The following is an 18,885-nucleotide window of genomic DNA, read 5'->3' as shown; positions in this document are numbered from 1 at the left end:
CGGGACCGTCAAGTGCTGAAGCACTTTAAAAAAATTGTCTGTCCCCGGTTGCAACACTCACTACCGAGTTCCAAATTTCCCTCTGGAAGCAACATCGGCACAAGAACTGTTCATCGGGAGCTTCATGAAATATGTTTCCATGGCCGAGCAGCCGCACACAAGCCTAAGATCACCATGCCGCAATGCCAAGCATCGGCTGGAGTGGTAGAAAGCTTGCAGCCATTGGTCTCTGGAGCAGTGGAAACGCATTCTCTGGAGTGATGAATCATGCTTCACCATCTGGCAGTCAGATGGACAAATCTGGTTTGGCGGATGCCAGAAGAACGCTACCTGCCCCAATGCATAGCGCCAACTATAAAGTTTGATGGGCGAGGAATAATGGTCTGGGGCTGTTTTTCATGGTTTGGGCTAAGCCCCTTAGTTCATTCTAGACGATTCTGTGCTACGAACTTTATGGCAACAGTTTGGGGAAGCCCCTTTACTGTTTCAGTATGACAACGCCCCCGTGCACAATGCCAGGTCCATACAGAAATGACCTCAACTCCATCGAACACCTTTTGGGATGAATTGGAACCGACTGTGAGCCAGGCCTAATTGCCCAACATCAGTGCCCGACCTCACTAATGCTCTTGTGGCTGAACGGAAGCAAGTCCCCGCAGCAATGATCCAACATTTAGTGGAAAGCCTTCCCAGAAGAGTGGAAGCTGTTGGCAGCAAATGGGAGACCAACTGCCTATCAATGCCCATTTTGGAATGAGATGTTCGACGAGAAGGTGTCCACATACTTTTGGTCATGTAGTGTATTTTCGGTGGTTATAGGCTAGGCTACTGTAGCACAATGCATCATTGTGTGTGGTGGTGGCGGCTACATTGTAAACGCCCTTATCGCAACAAGAAACATTCAAAACCTCGAAAGGTGAAAAGAAAAGATTCAGTAAAGTGTCATTCCCAAATGTCTTGGGACGTGAAAACCTCTGAACATGGCCAGTGGCCAGCCTTTTGCTCAGCGAGCGTAGCGTTATCTTTATCTATCGGCCCATCCATTGAAAACTAGAAAGGCACAAGCAAGATATCACAACACAGCGAGAGCACTCACCACACAGCATATGCTAGGATGAACATCGCAGACTGTCGCAAGAGATGGGAAGGGGAGAAAAAAATAATCTATGCGTGTTTTCGACAATAATCCTAGTCTATTTGACTGTCAAAAAGAAAGTATGGAATCGGTCAGCGGGACTGTGCCCAAGATTGTGGTTACTGTAGTTATCCGCTAATTGCATAAAAGTATTTATTTAGGAATAGGATACGAGGATATCTGTTCCGGTAGTCTGCGCACAGGCTGGTGAAGGCTACACTATGAATTATTGAGTGCTGCTCTCTTCCTTTCGATACTTCCCACACCGAGCGTTGCAACCTCTTCTAAAAGACAAACTCCACCACGGCGCCCCCCGATATGACGTCACGTTAGCAGCTGTCAATCACTGTCTCTGACACCTGCTGAAGCGCCATCCCACAGCCCTAGCAGAAAAACCTCTTCTCTGATATAGCCTAGCTATATCTAACAAAATATAATTACGAAATGGTTTATGTTTGCCCGCTATGCATATCCTTAATCCAAACCCAATTCCACCAAGAACAGAAGTGTCACTCTTGGTTCTCATATGATCTCACTTAGATCACAGCCCTTCAGTCCACCATTCAGTTATACCAGGAAGGAACACAAGTCCAGAATGTAACTGAATAACTTTCCTAATATTGAGTTGCAACCCCTTTTGCTCCCAGAACAGCCTCAATTCGTTGGGGCATGGACTCTACAAAGTGTTGAAAGCATTTCACAGGGATGCTGGCCCATGCTGACTCCAACGCTTACCACAGTTTAAATGGGAAACTGTTGAGTTTGAAAAACCATCAGCGTTGCAGTTCTTGACCCACTTAAGCCTGTGCGCGTGGCACCTACATCTTTTGTCTTGCACCTTAACCCTCTAAATGGCAACACACAATCCAAGTATCAAGGCTCAAAAATCCTTCTTTTAACCGGCCTCCTCTTCATTTACACTGATTGAAGTGGATTTAACAGGTGACATCAATGTGGGATCATAGCTTTCACCTGGTCAGTCTCATTTAAAGAGCAGGTGTTCCTAATGTTTTGTATACTGGATTTCATCTTAAGGACATCATGAGTTGAGCATCTAGAGTGACCTACTGGTCTCATAAGGACAATAAATAGAGGCCCTAGCCCCATCCACTCTGTCAAGGGAGAGGGGGGAGTTTTCCCTAGGTACAGATTTAGAATCAGCTTCCCCTCCCCAATCCTACTCTAAACATTAGTCAAGAAAACACTTAACTGACCCAAGATCGGTGTCAAGAGACAACTTCACCCTACACCCGTTCTTTGGGCTGCCGAAACCCCTCAACAGCTGCCTCACAGTGGACGTTGGGAGCCCAGATTATCAATGGGGTGGGGAGGAGCTCTCATGGAAGGAGTCGTCATTCATGGAGGTGAGGTGCCATCCAATCTCAGTGTAGGGGAATCCTGAGAGCAGTCAGTGCACTATTAACCACGTTTTCACGGACACTGAACATCTCGCTCCCCTTAAAACGTATATGTCATATAGGGAAATATTAATAATATGTTATAGGCCTGTAGGATACACTCCTTATTAGATTGTAGGGGCACCCAGACTATGCCTACAAGAGTTACCTTGTTAATTACCTTGCTTAAGATTTTTATTTTTTCAAAAGTGCAATTACCTTTAAAGTACTTACCACTTTCCTTGGAAAACACTGGTAAGAACTTTAACATTTTATATAGCTACATATGTTACAATGTTGTAATTAGTGTGCTTTCTAAAGGCAATAACATTTCTTTAAGACAGCTAAAGCAAGTACACATTTTCTTCAGGAAACATACTTTTTCTACTTACCTTATTCCCCTACCTTGGAGTAATGCCTATGCAATGTTAAGTTTTGCCAAACATACACAGATCCTGTTGTACAACATCATTCTCCCAGTGAGGTGTGCCTTTGTTGAGGTCTTTTGCATTTACAACAAATTAAAGTGAAACATTTTCATGTCGCGCTCTCTCTCTCTCTCTCTTTCTCACTCCTGGTCTCTGAGCAGGTTCCTCTTCCTAATGATGTCCAATTACTGTTTGTTTCTGGTGTGTGTATGAGCCTAAAAGGGGCTGAGAAATCACTTGCTCCAACTGAATCACAAAAATAAATGTCCAACTGCTCATGAGCATATAGACAAAAGTAGGATTGTGCATGCACAATTGATGGTTCCCAACATTTCATCCAGTATAGCTTTTTATATTACACATTCTCATTTCTGCGGTATAGTTGATGACCATTGCTTTGCAATGGCAACATGACAATAACATGACCATAAACGGCAACATGACCATAAACATTGCACCCGAAACAGAACAGTGGAGTCTGCACAAAAGCTCTAACAGGATAACTGATATGTGCTAACATGACATAGTCCTTTTGAGTCAGAGAACCTACCAGACAAAACAGTGACACCTCTGTTTCACCACCCCGGGTCTGCGTCGCACCAAACGACGGGCGTCACAAACACCAGGAATTTTACATTTCAATTACTCCACCTCCACACTACCCTAGACATCACTCCAAGTTACGTGACGCCTGCTCCCTCAGGTCAGAAGAAACAAATATCACATGTCCACGACAGTTACCGTCACTGATTCAACAGACATTCCTGTCTTCCAGGAAATCACGCACAGAATGAGCGGTATGGCTGGTGGCATTGTCATGCAGGAAGGGTACCACATGAGGGAGGAGGATGTCTTCCCTGTAACGCACAACGTTGAGATTGCCTGCAATGACAACAAGCTCAGTCCAATGATGCTGTGACACACCGCCCCAGACCATGACGGACCCTCCACCTCCAAATCGATCCCGCTCCAGAGTACAGGCCTCGGTGTAACGCTCATTCCTTCGATGATAAACGCGAATCCGACCATCATCCCTGGTGAGACAAAATCGCGACTTGTCAGTGAAGAGCACTTTTTGCCAGTCCTGTCTGGTCCAGCGACGGTGAGTTTGTACCCCCAGCGACGGTGAGCCTGTACCCCGCACACTGACTCGGTACCCCCTGTATATAGCATCGTTATTGTTATTGTGTTACTTTTGAGTTTGATTTGATACGTAAACAAATCCAATGTGCAGGTGTTGACATGAACAACACAAAATATGTAAACAAATCAAATGAACAGCACTGATTGTATATGCGTTCTCTCCTTCATAAAGAAATAAGGTGCTGCTGGCCTAACATCCTGTATGTCTGCATTTTTGTTCCCTTGAGATTGAAATGTAAAACTGTCAGCATATTTACTTTGTCCGGTTTAAGTAGTAACCTGCGAGGCGAGACAATGTGCCTGCTGGCACTGAACACTCTCTTTGATGGCACACTGGTTTCTGGGATGCACAAAAGCTTCCTGGCAACGTGAGGCAGCTCTGATACATGGCCCCTCCATCACACCAGTGGATCCTCTTCTGCTGGAATGGGTGGCAGAGACAGATAGACCTTGATCTCTTCTTCCACTCTGTCTTCTGGGGTGGTCAGAATCTGACCCTCTTCGCCTCTGCTGCTTTGTTGAGGTAATCTCCCTCAGCAACCCAGCCAGGCCTTTCCCCTCCCAATTCCCCACAATGCCGCTGTGAGGGTGTTATAGGTCCTGCTGGTGCTTTGTGGTTCTTCCCTGACTTGTGCAGCTGCCAGCTTCAAGGCCTCCTGGACACAGCTGTCAGTGTCAATTTTTGAAGCCTCTGGCCCATCTAAAAAGCTCCTTTTGAAGCGGGGGTCAAAAACAAGCCGTGTGCATGACTTTTTGCCTTCTCTGTGTATACAGTGCCTTGCGAAAGTATTCGGCCCCCTTGAACTTTGCGACCTTTTGCCACATTTCAGGCTTCAAACATAAAGATATAAAACTGTATTTTGTTGTGAAGAATCAACAACAAGTGGGACACAATCATGAAGTGGAACGACATTTATTGGATATTTCAAACTTTTTTAACAAATCAAAAACTGAAAAATTGGGCGTGCTCTTTCTCCTGTCCTACGCCGGTCGGTTCACTTCAGCACTTTTGCATCGCGAAGGTAAACAACTTGTCCTTCGCAAGGTTGTTGAAAATCCCTTGCGGAGTACTTGTCATAAGTGACGTCTGTTGTAATAACTGCACTCTTTTTTTAATAACTGCACCTGGCAGAGAGAGTCAAAGGGCTTCAAACTGGAATGAGCCAGAGGTCCGTTAAAAGCGCAGAGAGCATCATGAAGAACAAGGAACACACCAGGCAGGTCCGAGATACTGTTGTGAAGAAGTTTAAAGCCGGATTTGGATACAAAAAGATTTCCCAAGCTTTAAACATCCCAAGGAGCACTGTGCAAGCGATAATATTGAAATGGAAGGAGTATCAGACCACTGCAAATCTACCAAGACCTGGCCGTCCCTCTAAACTTTCAGCTCATACAAGGAGAAGACTGATCAGAGATGCAGCCAAGAGGCCCATGATCACTCTGGATGAACTGCAGAGATCTACAGCTGAGGTGGGAGACTCTGTCCATAGGACAACAATCAGTCGTATATTGCACAAATCTGGCCTTTATGGAAGAGTGGCAAGAAGAAAGCCATTTCTTAAAGATATCCATAAAAAGTGTCGTTTAAAGTTTGCCACAAGCCACCTGGGAGACACACCAAACATGTGGAAGAAGGTGCTCTGGTCAGATGAAACCAAAATTGAACTTTTTGGCAACAATGCAAGACGTTATGTTTGGCGTAAAAGCAACACAGCTCATCACCCTGAACACACCATCCCCACTGTCAAACATGGTGGTGGCAGCTTTTCTTCAGCAGGGACAGGGAAGATGGTTAAAATTGATGGGAAGATGGATGGAGCCAAATACAGGACCATTCTGGAAGAAAACCTGATGGAGTCTGCAAAAGACCTGAGACTAGGACGGAGATTTGTCTTCCAACAAGACAATGATCCAAAACATAAAGCAAAATCTACAATGGAATGGTTCAAAAATAAACATATCCAGGTGTTAGAATGGCCAAGTCAAAGTCCAGACCTGAATCCAATCGAGAATCTGTGGAAAGAACTGAAAACTGCTGTTCACAAATGCTCTCCATCCAACCTCACTGAGCTCGAGCTGTTTTGCAAGGAGGAATGGGAAAAAATGTCAGTCTCTCGATGTGCATATATATATAGGAACACCAGCCCTTTCCATGACATAGACTTGACTAGGTGAATCCAGGTGAAATAATCCCTTATTGATGTAAACTGTTAAAATCCACTTGAATCATTTGTCGATGAAGGGAAAGCGACAGGTTAAAGAATGATTTTCAAGCCTAGAGACAATTGAGACATAGATTGAGACATGGACCCCTGGACCCCCTCGTAAAAACCAGTTGGATGCGTTCATGTGCTTTGAACCTTTTGAGAAATGCAGATTGGCTAATGGATAACAAGTTGTGTCAACCATAAACTGAAAGTACAGCTATCATGCTTGTAAACAAATGATGGCGTTTTCAAATCTTAATAGATTGCTTTTTACAAATGTTTTGTTACAATTAACTGCCGGAAATACTGTTAGAGGTAATTTCCTTAGTAGGTGACGTCCGAAGTCAGCATGTTGGAAAAGTTGGAGCTCAGGGATGATAGACAAGTTGTTGTACAGTAAATACCACCTCCCCATTTGGTTATGAATGCAATATAACCTCAAGGGTCTTTCGTGGTTAAATAAAGGTTAAATAAATACATAAAACATTGTAACTTACAGAATGATGCATGGGGCCCTATCTTTGTATATACTCAGAAGTGCATAGGGAATTATTGTCAAATATTAACATCCTATCTTGAGCATTTACACCACAGGAGGCACTTAATTGGGGAGGACGGGCTCGTGGTAATGGCTGGAGTGGAATCAGTGGAATGGTATCAAATATTAAACAAATGGTTTCCATGTGTGTGATACCATTCCATTTGCTCTGTTCCAGTCATTATTATGAGCTGTCCTCCCTTCAACAGCCTCCACTGATTTGCATGCGTCTTTTTCAAATATGTTCCTAAACAAGTGTAGCCCTCTTTTCTGAATGACCTGGGTTCCTATCAGTTTGGACCTAAGAACTAGGTGTGTGGCAATAATAAACTATATGGAACAAAAATATAAAAACAACATGAAACAATTTCAGTTACAGTTCAGATAAGGAAATCAGTCAACTGAAATAAATTCATTCGGCCCTAATCTATAGATTTCACATAACTGGGCAGGGGCGCAGCCAATCAGAATATTTTCCCCCCACAAAAAGGCTTTATTAGACAGAAATTAGAAAGCATTTTTTCCATTCACTATTTTGCAGGTTTTACTAGCCTATACAATTTCTTCCATCTCAGCCAAATGTCCTCATCTGCTTGCATGCGCCTAACCTATATCAAGGTGTTTTGGTACTTCCCTTATGCACTACGCTTTTCCAGGTGCTAACTTTTACTATACCACAGGTCAATATAGTTAGTCTAACTGTTTATCCTGCCCTCTAGCCACCATTCAGTGGCACTAGTGGTAGGTGGATCGTTTGTCCAGATTTTAATAGTCTAACTAGCAATCATACCACACATATAAGCATTCAACGCTGCATCAATTTTCAGGACAAACAGGAATAGCTGACGGCAGCGGGGAGGCCAGCTGCATCATTGGACATGAAAGAATTCCCCTACTGATCTTGTTTGGGGACAATACAATTATCCTACCTAGACTAGCCAACAACACTACAATGCAATGAGCAATGGCATTATTGTTTTCAGGTGAGTACAAAATTAAACTCTAGGCTGCAGTGGAAATGTCATTTGAATAACGTTGCAAAAGCCCTGAGATTTGAATGTTTCATATCTCAGGGCTCCTGGGAGGCCCAGTTATTCAGGAACGCTTAACGCAAGCTTAATGCGGCTATTCCTCGCTCACCTCGAACCTAAAGCTTCATTATAGTCAAAATATTTGTCATTGAACTTTTAAAATGTATGACCTTTTTTTTATATGTGGCATAAACACAACCAGTCACAATGCATTAATCTGATTAGGCTACTTCAAAAGTATCCTGTAGGAAAATAGAATTCCAGCCTCCTCAACATTAACCAGGTTTTCAACAAACCTTTTTTATGCAAGTAAAATACATGTTGGATAAAAATGTAGACAAAATAAAATACACTTAACAAGGTGGGATCTGTTTGTGTGTGTAAAATGTATTATGCGAAAAATGGCGGTAGAAACTCTTATGCGCAAATACTGATATAATAATAACCATCATATTGAAATAAACCTGTAGTCACATGATATGTTGTGTCGTCTCCCAGTACGACTCGGGAAAGCATGGAGTTTATTAGGCTACAGCTTAAATAAATGATAATGGACGTCACCGGGTGGTGGTGAAAGTGCAAGGTGATGAGTTTGATGCTCCTTTCAATAAATATCAAAGGTCTTTCTCTGGTGACAATATGATGATCGATGCTTAACTGCCATTTGACAAATAACAATTCTCACACTTTCGTCCATAATAATCACGTAGCCCATACCCTCAATGTATCTGCGATACCAGAGTAGGCACATTCGCTATACCTATGCAGAAAAATGTGACAAAACAAGGCCTAGAGTTAAAAATGCAATGGAAACCCATTTAACTTGTAGTTTTTTATTTTGGTACATGGGAATTTAACCGCAACATTTATGTTATGTGCACTACGTATTTACGCAAAGACTTATCGGCAACAAGTCAATTACATAGAAAAACAACTCTGATGGGAAAATGCGCATATTGTTTTTATGCAGATTATGGAATATTCGCATGAAAATCTTTCCCCAATTGGATGGAATTGACACCCTAGACTGGCAAGTGCACTAGACCAGTGGCAAACAACCTTTTAAGAATTGTACTTAAAAGTACGAGATTGACAGTATTTATTGCGGTGTTGAAAATGCAAACCATGATGCTGAAACGCCCAAAGTCAGTATGTTTTGTTTATTGGTTTGTTGGAGCATTGGCACAGAAATCTGTCGGTGGAAAATTCATTCCATATATTTTAATATAATGAGAAATATGGCATCAAAATGTTAAAAAAAATCAGATTCCTCTTGTTGATCATTGTCTGCAGCCGGCTCCGATCATAGTGTAAGACCTAATGAAACAGGCAAGGGAGCTAGTCCGTGGTGGTCGACAAACACTCAACCTTCAAGGCCTGTAGCCCTGTGTGGCATCGACAGTGCCACAAAAGCATGCTGATGTGACAAAGTCAATATCCACGCTTATAAACACAGGGTCACTACAGTTATTATTTGTGGTCATTAACATTATTTTGAGTTAACTCTATGAGTGAGCAGAGTGTGCAATGTCTTTTTTTTTTTTTACAGTACAAGAGGAAGGTCATTTGAAAATATTTTTACTTTGTGGAGGGGGGTGCATTTTCTTTATGACACCACTCCACCCTCTAGTACATTTCAAACTGTCCCTTAGTTTTATCAAATAATTTCCCAAATAATCTTGACAGTCCTTCCGTAACGTAATAATACTGTATATCCAAGACAATCCAGTCTTGATTAAACAGAGCCTACTACCCTGATGTGTTGAAGTCTTAAAAACGTCCTTGGCCGTTTCAACATAACATTTCAAGCCTTAAAAAAAAGGGGCAATCTGGGAGTGGCACATAGATTTTTGGTCAACAAATTAATGATATATAGCAATTGATTATTGAAAAATATTACTTAAAAGCCTCATGAGCTTAGTTAAACCATCTTACCCCATCAGAACCCAAAATAAAAGCCTTTTTACTCCATTGTTTGTAAACAATGTGATTGTAAACAAACTGTACCACTTTTTTGTTAAGGAAAACATTCATTTGGATCTAATATATGGTTAGTCTTTGTATCTATAGATCCGTCTATGAATTTGAGAATGGTTACATTTCTCCAGCACCATCCATCAGCTGTTAAACAATAACAAAATGGCTAACCATGCAATTGTTTTGGTAGAGTCCCAGATTGCCTCTTTAAAATGGAGTGTACCCCATATACTGACTGATATGTCACTGAGCAAACCCGTTCTTATTTTTTCAGTATGCACAGCAGGAAATTACAAAACCAACTTCCATTGTTTAAAAGTTTGAGTGGTAATTCCAATTTGCAACTATCTTTAAAAAAAATGGCATCTTGTGGTTTCCAATGCTTCAAATGTTGACAGTGGTTTGCCCAACGTTTGGTGGGCTGACAACTACATAGGAAAGCTGAATGAAAACTGTAAGAATGTTCCTGAAAGGTTGCTAAAATCTTGGAGTGGGGAACATAAGTCCTAAGGCTCTATAGTCTCAGTGCTGGAGAAAGGGGAGAGGAGTCATGGGCCAGGAGAGAGTGCAAGACAAGCCTCAGAAGTATACTTCAAGCCAACAGGATCAGGCATCCAGGGACTGGTAGCCACCTCGCCTGACTTTACACGTGATCACACACACACTGAGCGTCCCGAAAATCTGAAAGGAAAGGACAAAGAAATGCTGTAAAATTCAGTACATTCAGTACAGAGTAAATTGTCTGGCACCAAAGATTAAAGTAGATTCACACATCTCAGAAAAGTCCCACTATCCCAATTCTGTCCCCAAGACTTTCACAGCCCAAGAATTTTGGGGTGGAAAGGGGGGGGGGGTTGTGCCTGGCCTCAAGAGGTGGAAACACAAAAGCATGTAGCTTCAAGCCAAACACCGGTGCAAAGCCTGATATTGGAAATGCAACATAATAAATGAAATGTTAAGTAAGGTACAGTACCTTGAAGATGGCAAATCCAAGGATGACCAGCAAGGCATAACTCATCACATCCTGAAGGAGCTGTTCCAGCATACCCTCACAACCCTAGAGTTACACACACACACACACACACACACACGTCAGAGAGTAAGGACTAACAAATATAAATACAGAAAAATGGAAGAAATGATCACGCTCTCCTCAGCCGATGTGAGCAAGACCTTTAAACAGGTCAACATTCACAAGGCCGCAGGGCCAGATGAATTACGACACATACTTTGAGCATGCGCTGACCAACTGGCAAGTGTCTTCACTGACATTTTCAATATCTCCCTGTCTAAGTCTGTAATACCAACATGTTCCAAGCAGACCACCCAAGAACACTAAGGTAACCTGCCTAATTGACTATCGACCATTAGCACTCACGAGGTGCTTTGAAAGGCTGGTCATGGCTCACATCAACACCATTATCCCAGAAACCCTAGACCCACTCCAATTTGCACAATGTTCTAACAGATCCACAGGTGATGCAATCTCTATTTCACTCCACACTGCCCTTTCCCACCTGGACAAAAGGAACACCTATGTGAGAATGATATTCATTGACTACAGCTCAGCGTTCAACACCATAGTGCCCTCAAAGCTCATCACTAAGCTAAGGACCCTGGAACTAAACACCTCCCTCTGCAACTGGATCCTGGACTTCCTGACGGGCCGCCCCCAGATGGTAAAGGGAGGTAACAACACATCCGCCACACTGATCCTCAACACGGGAGCCCCTCAGGGGTGCGTGCTCAGTCCCCTCCTGTACTCCCTGTTCACTCATGACTGCAAGGCCAGGCACAATTTCAACACCATCATTAAGTTTGCCAATGACACAACAGTGGTAGGCCTGATCACCAACAACGACGAGACAGCATATAGAGAAGAGGTCAGAGACCTGGCCGTGTGGTGCCAGGACAACAACCTCTCCCTCAATGTGATCAAGACTAAGGAAATGATTGTGGATTACAGGAAAAGGAGGACCAAGCACATCCCCATTCTCAAGGCACTACAGAGGGTAGTGCGTATGGCCCAGTACATCACTGGGGCCAAGCTTCCAGCCATCCAGGACCTCTATACCAGGCAGTGTCATAGGAAGGGCCTTAAAATTGTCAACGACTCCAGCCACCCTAGTCATAGACGGTTGGTTCTCTCTGCTACCGCATGGCAAGAGGTAACCGGAGCACCAAGTCTAGGTCCAAGAGGCTTCCAAACAACTACTACCCCCAAGCCATAAGACTCCTGAACATCTAAACAAATGGCGAACCCCCCCCCTCCCCCCCAATCCCTTTTATACTGCTGCTACTCTTATTATCTATGCATAGTCACTTTAATAACTACCTACATGTACATATTACCTCAATTACCTTGACACCGGTGCCCCCACACATTGAATCTGTACCGGTACCCCCTGTATATAACCTTGCTATTGTTATTTTACTGCTGCTCTTTAATTATTTGTTACTTTTATAATGTTTGTTTTTATTAAGGTATTTTTAATTTTTAACTGCATTGTTGGTTAAGGGTTTGTAAAGTAAGCATTTCACTTTAAGGTCTACACCTGTTGTATTCAGCACATGTGACAAATACAACTTGATTTGATATGAAAAAGACAGACTATCAAAAATTGATCAAAGGCAAGTCATGCTTTTCATTTTTGTAAAGTAAGGTTTTGGGGAGGGCAAACTGATCCTAGATCTCTGCCTAAAGGCTACGTCTCCCCAGCGAGTTAAGTTAGCTTAAGAGGTAGCATTAGTTAGACGTTTACTGAATTGATCCATACCCGGGTATTGAGCAGGTCTAGCTGGTCCAGTTTGCCTGTACACTCAGTGTTGTTCCCTTTACAACAGGAGACGGGCACAGCGTTGTTAATGCTGCTGAACCAGGGGTTGGTGGTCCAGTTCAGGTAGGTCTGCACTCCACAGCACTGCAACTGTATACAGAGAGAAGAAGAATGCTTGGTAGTTTCATATCATAGCGACTTAATGTGGTTCATGTGTAGACTTATTTATAGGTCCTAAACCAGCTCCAAGCTGGCAAAAGCCTAGTTTACTGTATCATGTAATCTTTGTGCAAGCCAATTATTTATACAGTATACACACACACACACACACACACACACACACACACACACACACACACACACACACACACACACACACACACACACACACACACACACACACACACACACACACACACACACACACACACACACACACACACACACACAAACTAGGCACAGATTTAAAGCCACTCAACTTCCATTTTAGTGCTCCCCCACCATTGTAAAAAAGCTACAAAAATGCATTTAATGTCTACATTCGTTTTTGACACATTTATTATATTAGACACCTTAATGCATCATTTTCTATTTTATTATGAGAGCTAAAAACATGTATTTTTAAAGCATTTTCCTTAATGTATCATTTTTAGAGAGTACTAAAGTTACCGTCAACAAACAAAAAAATACTTAAATGCATGTAATTCTGTCCTTGAGACATTTCATTGAAATACAGTAGAATTCCATTCATTCCTAGCAGGTTGACATTTGTCATGAGTCTTGCCCTGGATGCAGAACAGAGCAGTTTCCACTAGATAGGCCAGCTGCAAAGTCAAAATTGGCCATATCATAAAAATGTATGAAAACAAAAATTAACTTTTTGATCTTAATTTAAGGCATTAGGGTTAGCAGTGTGGTTAAGTTTAGGGTTACAGTTCAAATCAGATTTTATGACTGTGGCTCTGCCAGCTAGTGACCACTCTGCAGAGCTGCCTCCAGTACACGAGTCATCTCAATAAATGCCTACCTGCTTATACCTATGGGGGACTGCCCCTTCTGAGGAGTACCAACACGGTTGACCGGTGTCTTCAAAACCTCTCATTAGCCAATACATAGACAGCATCAGCAATCTAGTGTATACATTATTGGTGCCAAACGGTGCTTGCTAGCACCAGAGAGGTTTAAAAATCGGGAGACTGAACATGCGATTTCTTCTTGTAACGCCCGCAACAAAGACTCAGACCACCATCAACGGGAGAGTGGCAAATTTCTCCACGAGGTCGGCCTATTTACAGGAAGTAGTCGCACATTGAGAATCTCGGTTTCAATCCTAGCAAGCCCCTGCTCTCCCAGAGATGGCATGATACTGACCTGAGACTGCAAGTAATCCACAGCCTGGGTGTCAGAGTTCTCACCATCATACTTCAGGAACACATCACTCATTGACCGCTCCAAGTCCCCTTTTATCTGTAAAGATGAGGTATACAAACCTAAATCTATGTCTATTCAAATACTGCGCTGATACTCCACACGTAATACACCTACACAAATTGAATACGTAGTGTATTATTTTATTGTAACCTATGAGACAAATGTGGAATTCACTCACCCTTCTTTGGTAGATGATCCCATACACTAGAGCAGCGACCTCTGCTGCAAAGATAGCCAGGATAACCAGCAGGAACTGGAAGGAGAGGGAGAGACAATAAATCAGCAAGGAGAACGAGAACAAGGGGCGCAGCAGCAGGACTTCAACACAAAGATCCACAAAGAGCGTACAATGTATCAGGGTTGGGGTCAATTCGATTTCAATTCCAAAAGTAAACAAAATTACAATAAAAAAAATGAATTGAAAAGCATTGAAGAGACTTGGAATTACAGTGTACGTCCTGAATTGACCGCAATTCTAATAGAATTGACCCCAACCTGCAGTGTATGCCTCCCAAATGGCACCCTATTCCATATGTAGGACATAGGGTGCCATTTGGGACACACACACACCAGTGTTATTACGAAAGGCCTGGCTGGCGGCACCACCAGTCTCTCCTTTCACCATCACCAAGGTGTCTGAGGCTTGTACTCACAAAGCTAAGGCCCACTTTGGATTCTCTCAGGGTGGCGTAGCAGCCCACAGTCCCGATGATGAACATCACCACTCCCACAGGTATGATGATGCCTGCCGAGATGAACGTGTACTTATCCTGCAGGAAGTTGTCAAAGTTGCTGTAGCTCTTGATCACATAAGAGCCTACATAGACAAGGGCACCCCCTGCAGCCTAGAGTGAAGAACACAACAACATGAGCACTTTATACAGCTAATCAAGGTAGTGTTGCCTATTTTCCATACGTCGCCAGAATTGTGCACGTGCACACTCCCAATCATGGATTTAAAAGCATAGGATTGGTGTAAGCATTGGCTGAAGGGAGTTTCCACCATTGTTAAATCCATTTCACAAAGTATGAAAGCGCACTCTTCAGGAGAAGGGTGGACAATTGGGACGCAACATGGGTGAGGCCAACTCATACAGCTGCAGAATTGTCCTACGAATTGCAGTGTATATAGTCAACTCTCAGGTCATATAGAAGTCATCTCTCTAAAAAAATCATTGAATACTTGGTTATTGCACAAGGTATCTAAAGAGATAGATTTGTCAAAAACAAGGGATTCAGAATGCCCTTGGTGACTGCCTTTAGCAGTTCTCTTTAGCTTTCTTTCTCTCAAACCCACTGGAGGTTTATTCAGAGTTTTAATGAACATTTCATCCACATTACATATCCACATTCCTTACCCTGTAAGCAGTCTAGGGACAAGGTAAGACAGGAATCCATGCTTTGGTTTTGTTCACCTGACCACTGTCTCCACATTTTTGTGATCAGGTGGTGAGCTGCTCATTGCCTAATATTCCTTTAGATTCAAAGCTCCAGGGCACATGACCCGTTTTCACTCACAATGAGTCCTCAGTCATGAGATCCACCACCAGCCCACCCCGAGTAGAATGCACACACTCCACCCCCCCCCCCCCCCTAATCCTTCCAGGAACATGTGCCTCAGATGAGTGGAAAAAAGAAAAATAACCACAGACTGTAGGTTTCAATTTCTTGTTATTTTGTAAAATCGTGAACGTCTAACTAGCATTCGACCAGATTACCTTCTGCATTGGCCGCACAGGGGGGGGGGCACAAGGACCGGAAAACATCCTGGGCATTTTTTCTAACACACAGGCCCATTTTTTTACCCTTGAGGCCCCCATACCGGCCCAGAAATGGTAATTCTGCATTAAAATAACAAACTATTTAGACAGGCCCACTTGGCTAAAGATGGACCTACCCATCTGACATTTGCCAGAACTCACCTAGCTAGTCTGTCCCTGGATTAATCTCCAATTGACAATTGTGGTGTGGTTGGTGTCACTTATGTGCAGTGTCGATCAACCTCATCTCAGAGGATTTCATAACTTTATGTACGTAAATCAAGACACTACATTTAGTATGAAATCTTAAGTTTGGTATAGTATGTATTAATTTGTGGAAGTCCATCACTCATTTCGTATGACTTCCTGAATTACAATTCGTATTATGTTACACATTTGCAAAAGGTACAATATGCTACGAATTTGCAAAACAGATTATGTGTTATGAATTCTAGGTTAAAGGTTAGGGTTAGCTAACATGCTAAGTAGTTGTAAATAGTGGAAAAATGGCTAATTAGCTACAATTGGCCGTGATGAGATCAGAACTCATGCCTTTGGGTTGCTAGAAGTTCGTACCCACCCTTCCCGCCAACTAACCACCCTACTTTCGTTTTTGCCTTATGTAACCATACCAAAGGTAACATATCATACAAATGTGGATGTCCCGGATTTACGTTTACTATATCTCGTTTATGAGACCAGGCTGTGTTGATATGCACCTGGAAGTAGGTCCACTTCAGAGACTTTTGAGAATGAGTATACTGCGAGTAAGGAGATGTTGAAATTTAGCATAAATACAAACCAAGAAGAATAATTCCTTCCTCTAACCTGTTGGTAATGTTCAATAAGTCATGCACATTATTTAATCACGATTTGAAATCGATATTAGATACAGTACAGGCCATAACATTCAACAACCTACCATGTCCATTGCCCAACCAGAGGTTTCGTTTCACCAAAAACTGCTCACCATAGAGGAATTTAGATCAGTGCTATTTAGATCAGTGGAAAGAAGTCGACACAGAAATCAAAGGAGCAACAGAAAGTCGACCAAACACTTACCCAAAATATTAAACTTAGAAGCAAAATGACTATTTTCGATGTAACAATTCCGCAATCCATGTTGATATTGTGGTGGGGAGCCTTTCAGCTGGTCTCTGTTCTGATTTTAAGGGGGTTCTGACTGCTTTGAGCATGAGTGGCTTGCTGACACATGATCACATGCGTGTAGAAGAGCGGTACGCGCACAGTTCATGTAGGGGTCCTAATGCCGATCTATTACAATTGTATTGCTCCATGGCTACGTTTAGAAAGGCAGCCCCAATTCTATTCTTTTTTTTTCGACTAATTTGTATTTTATCACATCAGATCTTTTCCAGAGCTGATCTAAATGGTCAAAAGACAGTCATTTCAGTCAGTTGTATTTTATTTGAACTGTAGTTATTTGCATTAATTTCATTTTGATCATCTAAAATCAAACATATATTCCATGCACATGATTGTTTGTGGTCCAGATTATGGTTCGAATACATCCTTTGCAACGACTTCCCTAATAATTCTGTTCACATGGACATATCTGATATGCAGAAAGTCGCCAAACAAAAGACACATTCTACCAAAGTGACCATGTTATTTTTGTGAAGACGATTTGAGTTCGGACGTATAAAGTTTCTATATGAAAACTATTTCTAAAATGCATACTTTCAGTTTTTCCCGAACTCACTTCACTCCGCAAAAGAAGCGCGCTGCTAGTGCAAGCACATCCACAGATCAAATATACCTATGTGACTCTGATTAAGGCGTTTACGTGTCCTAATACTTCGAAAGATTGGGCAGACAACCATGTGATTTAATCGGTGTATACATACGTCGTTTACGACATTATGCCGATTAAGATAAAAACAATGATTAACTGTTTAGGTGCATAATGCCATACTCGGCCTATGAATCAGTGTAATATTGAATTATTAGTATGCATTTACGAAAGGGTGCCTCTCTCGACCTGTTCTTATTCCGCGTTCAAAATCTCCGACTTCCGACTCCAGTGCGTTCAAAACAATTGTGTATGACCGGACCAGTTCTCAGTCAATCAATGAAATGTATTTGTAAAGCCCTTTTTACATCAGCCAATGTCACAAAGTGCTATACAGAAACCCAGCCAAAAAAACAAACAAACAGCAAGCAATGCAGATGTAGAAGCACGGTGGCTAGGACAAACTCCCTAAACGCAGGAACCTTGGGAGAAACCTAGAGAGGAACCTGGTTGAGGGGTGGCCAGTCCTCTTCTGGCTATGCCAGGTGGAGATTATAACAGTACATGGCCAAGATGTTCAACCGTTCATAGACGACCATCAGGGTCAAATAATAATAATCACAGTGGTTGTAGAGGAGGCAACAGGTCAGCACCTCAGGAGTAAATGTCAATTGGCTTTTCATGGCAGAGCATTCAGAGTTAGAGACAGCAGGTACCGTAGACAGAAAGTCAAATAATTACTGAGTACCCATTCCATGGCACATGGTTTATGAATTGATATGCAAAACAACGCCGGATGCAAAACTTCGAATTTTTCAATTTAGATTACTATACAAAATTCTTGCAACTAATAGAATGTTATATATATCTTACCAGCTCTGCATATTCTGCTGTGAGGAGGCAGAGTCATTAGATCATTTATTTTGGTATTGTCCATATGTAGCTCGTTTTTGGTCACAGGTCCAGGAATGGCTGAAGAATTGCAACATTTGCCTAGAACTAACGCTGCAGATAGCAATACTGGGTGATTTGAAAAGCCATAGTCAATCAATCAATAATATAATTATTATTTTAGCAAAAATGTTTATTTTTAATATACAATCAGTAGAAGCTATGAGAATAGAAAGGTTCAATTATTTTGTGAAGCATCACAGCACAGTTGAAAAATATATTGCAAATAGAAATCCAAAATGGATGATGTTGAGAGATAGATGGGAGAGGTTGAATGAAGCTGAAGGGTGGGACTAATAACAAGATAAACCATGTAAAACATACGGGGTAAAATGTATGTAGGTTCAGAACTTTTGT

The 18,885-nt window shown here is 42.2% G+C and overlaps 1 protein-coding gene across 1 annotated transcript; it reads right to left on the bottom strand.

The window, feature by feature from the left end:
• Window positions 1-8,696: 8,696 nt before the first annotated feature.
• LOC139390152 (tetraspanin 36) lies at window positions 8,697-17,081 on the bottom strand. The gene is made up of 7 exons (XM_071137358.1): window positions 16,887-17,081; window positions 14,718-14,909; window positions 14,243-14,317; window positions 14,005-14,100; window positions 12,634-12,783; window positions 10,830-10,913; window positions 8,697-10,537 (listed from the first exon to the last, which is right to left on the bottom strand). The coding sequence occupies exons 1-7, from the start codon at window positions 16,944-16,946 to the stop codon at window positions 10,463-10,465; spliced, it is 732 nt and encodes a 243-aa protein (XP_070993459.1). The 5' UTR covers window positions 16,947-17,081; the 3' UTR covers window positions 8,697-10,462.
• Between the last annotated feature and the right edge of the window lie 1,804 nt (window positions 17,082-18,885).

The sequence above is a fragment of the Oncorhynchus clarkii genome, chromosome 30 (assembly GCF_045791955.1).
Source record: "Oncorhynchus clarkii lewisi isolate Uvic-CL-2024 chromosome 30, UVic_Ocla_1.0, whole genome shotgun sequence".
Lineage (NCBI taxonomy): Eukaryota > Metazoa > Chordata > Actinopteri > Salmoniformes > Salmonidae > Oncorhynchus > Oncorhynchus clarkii.
This window is presented reverse-complemented; position numbering and strand designations above follow the sequence as displayed.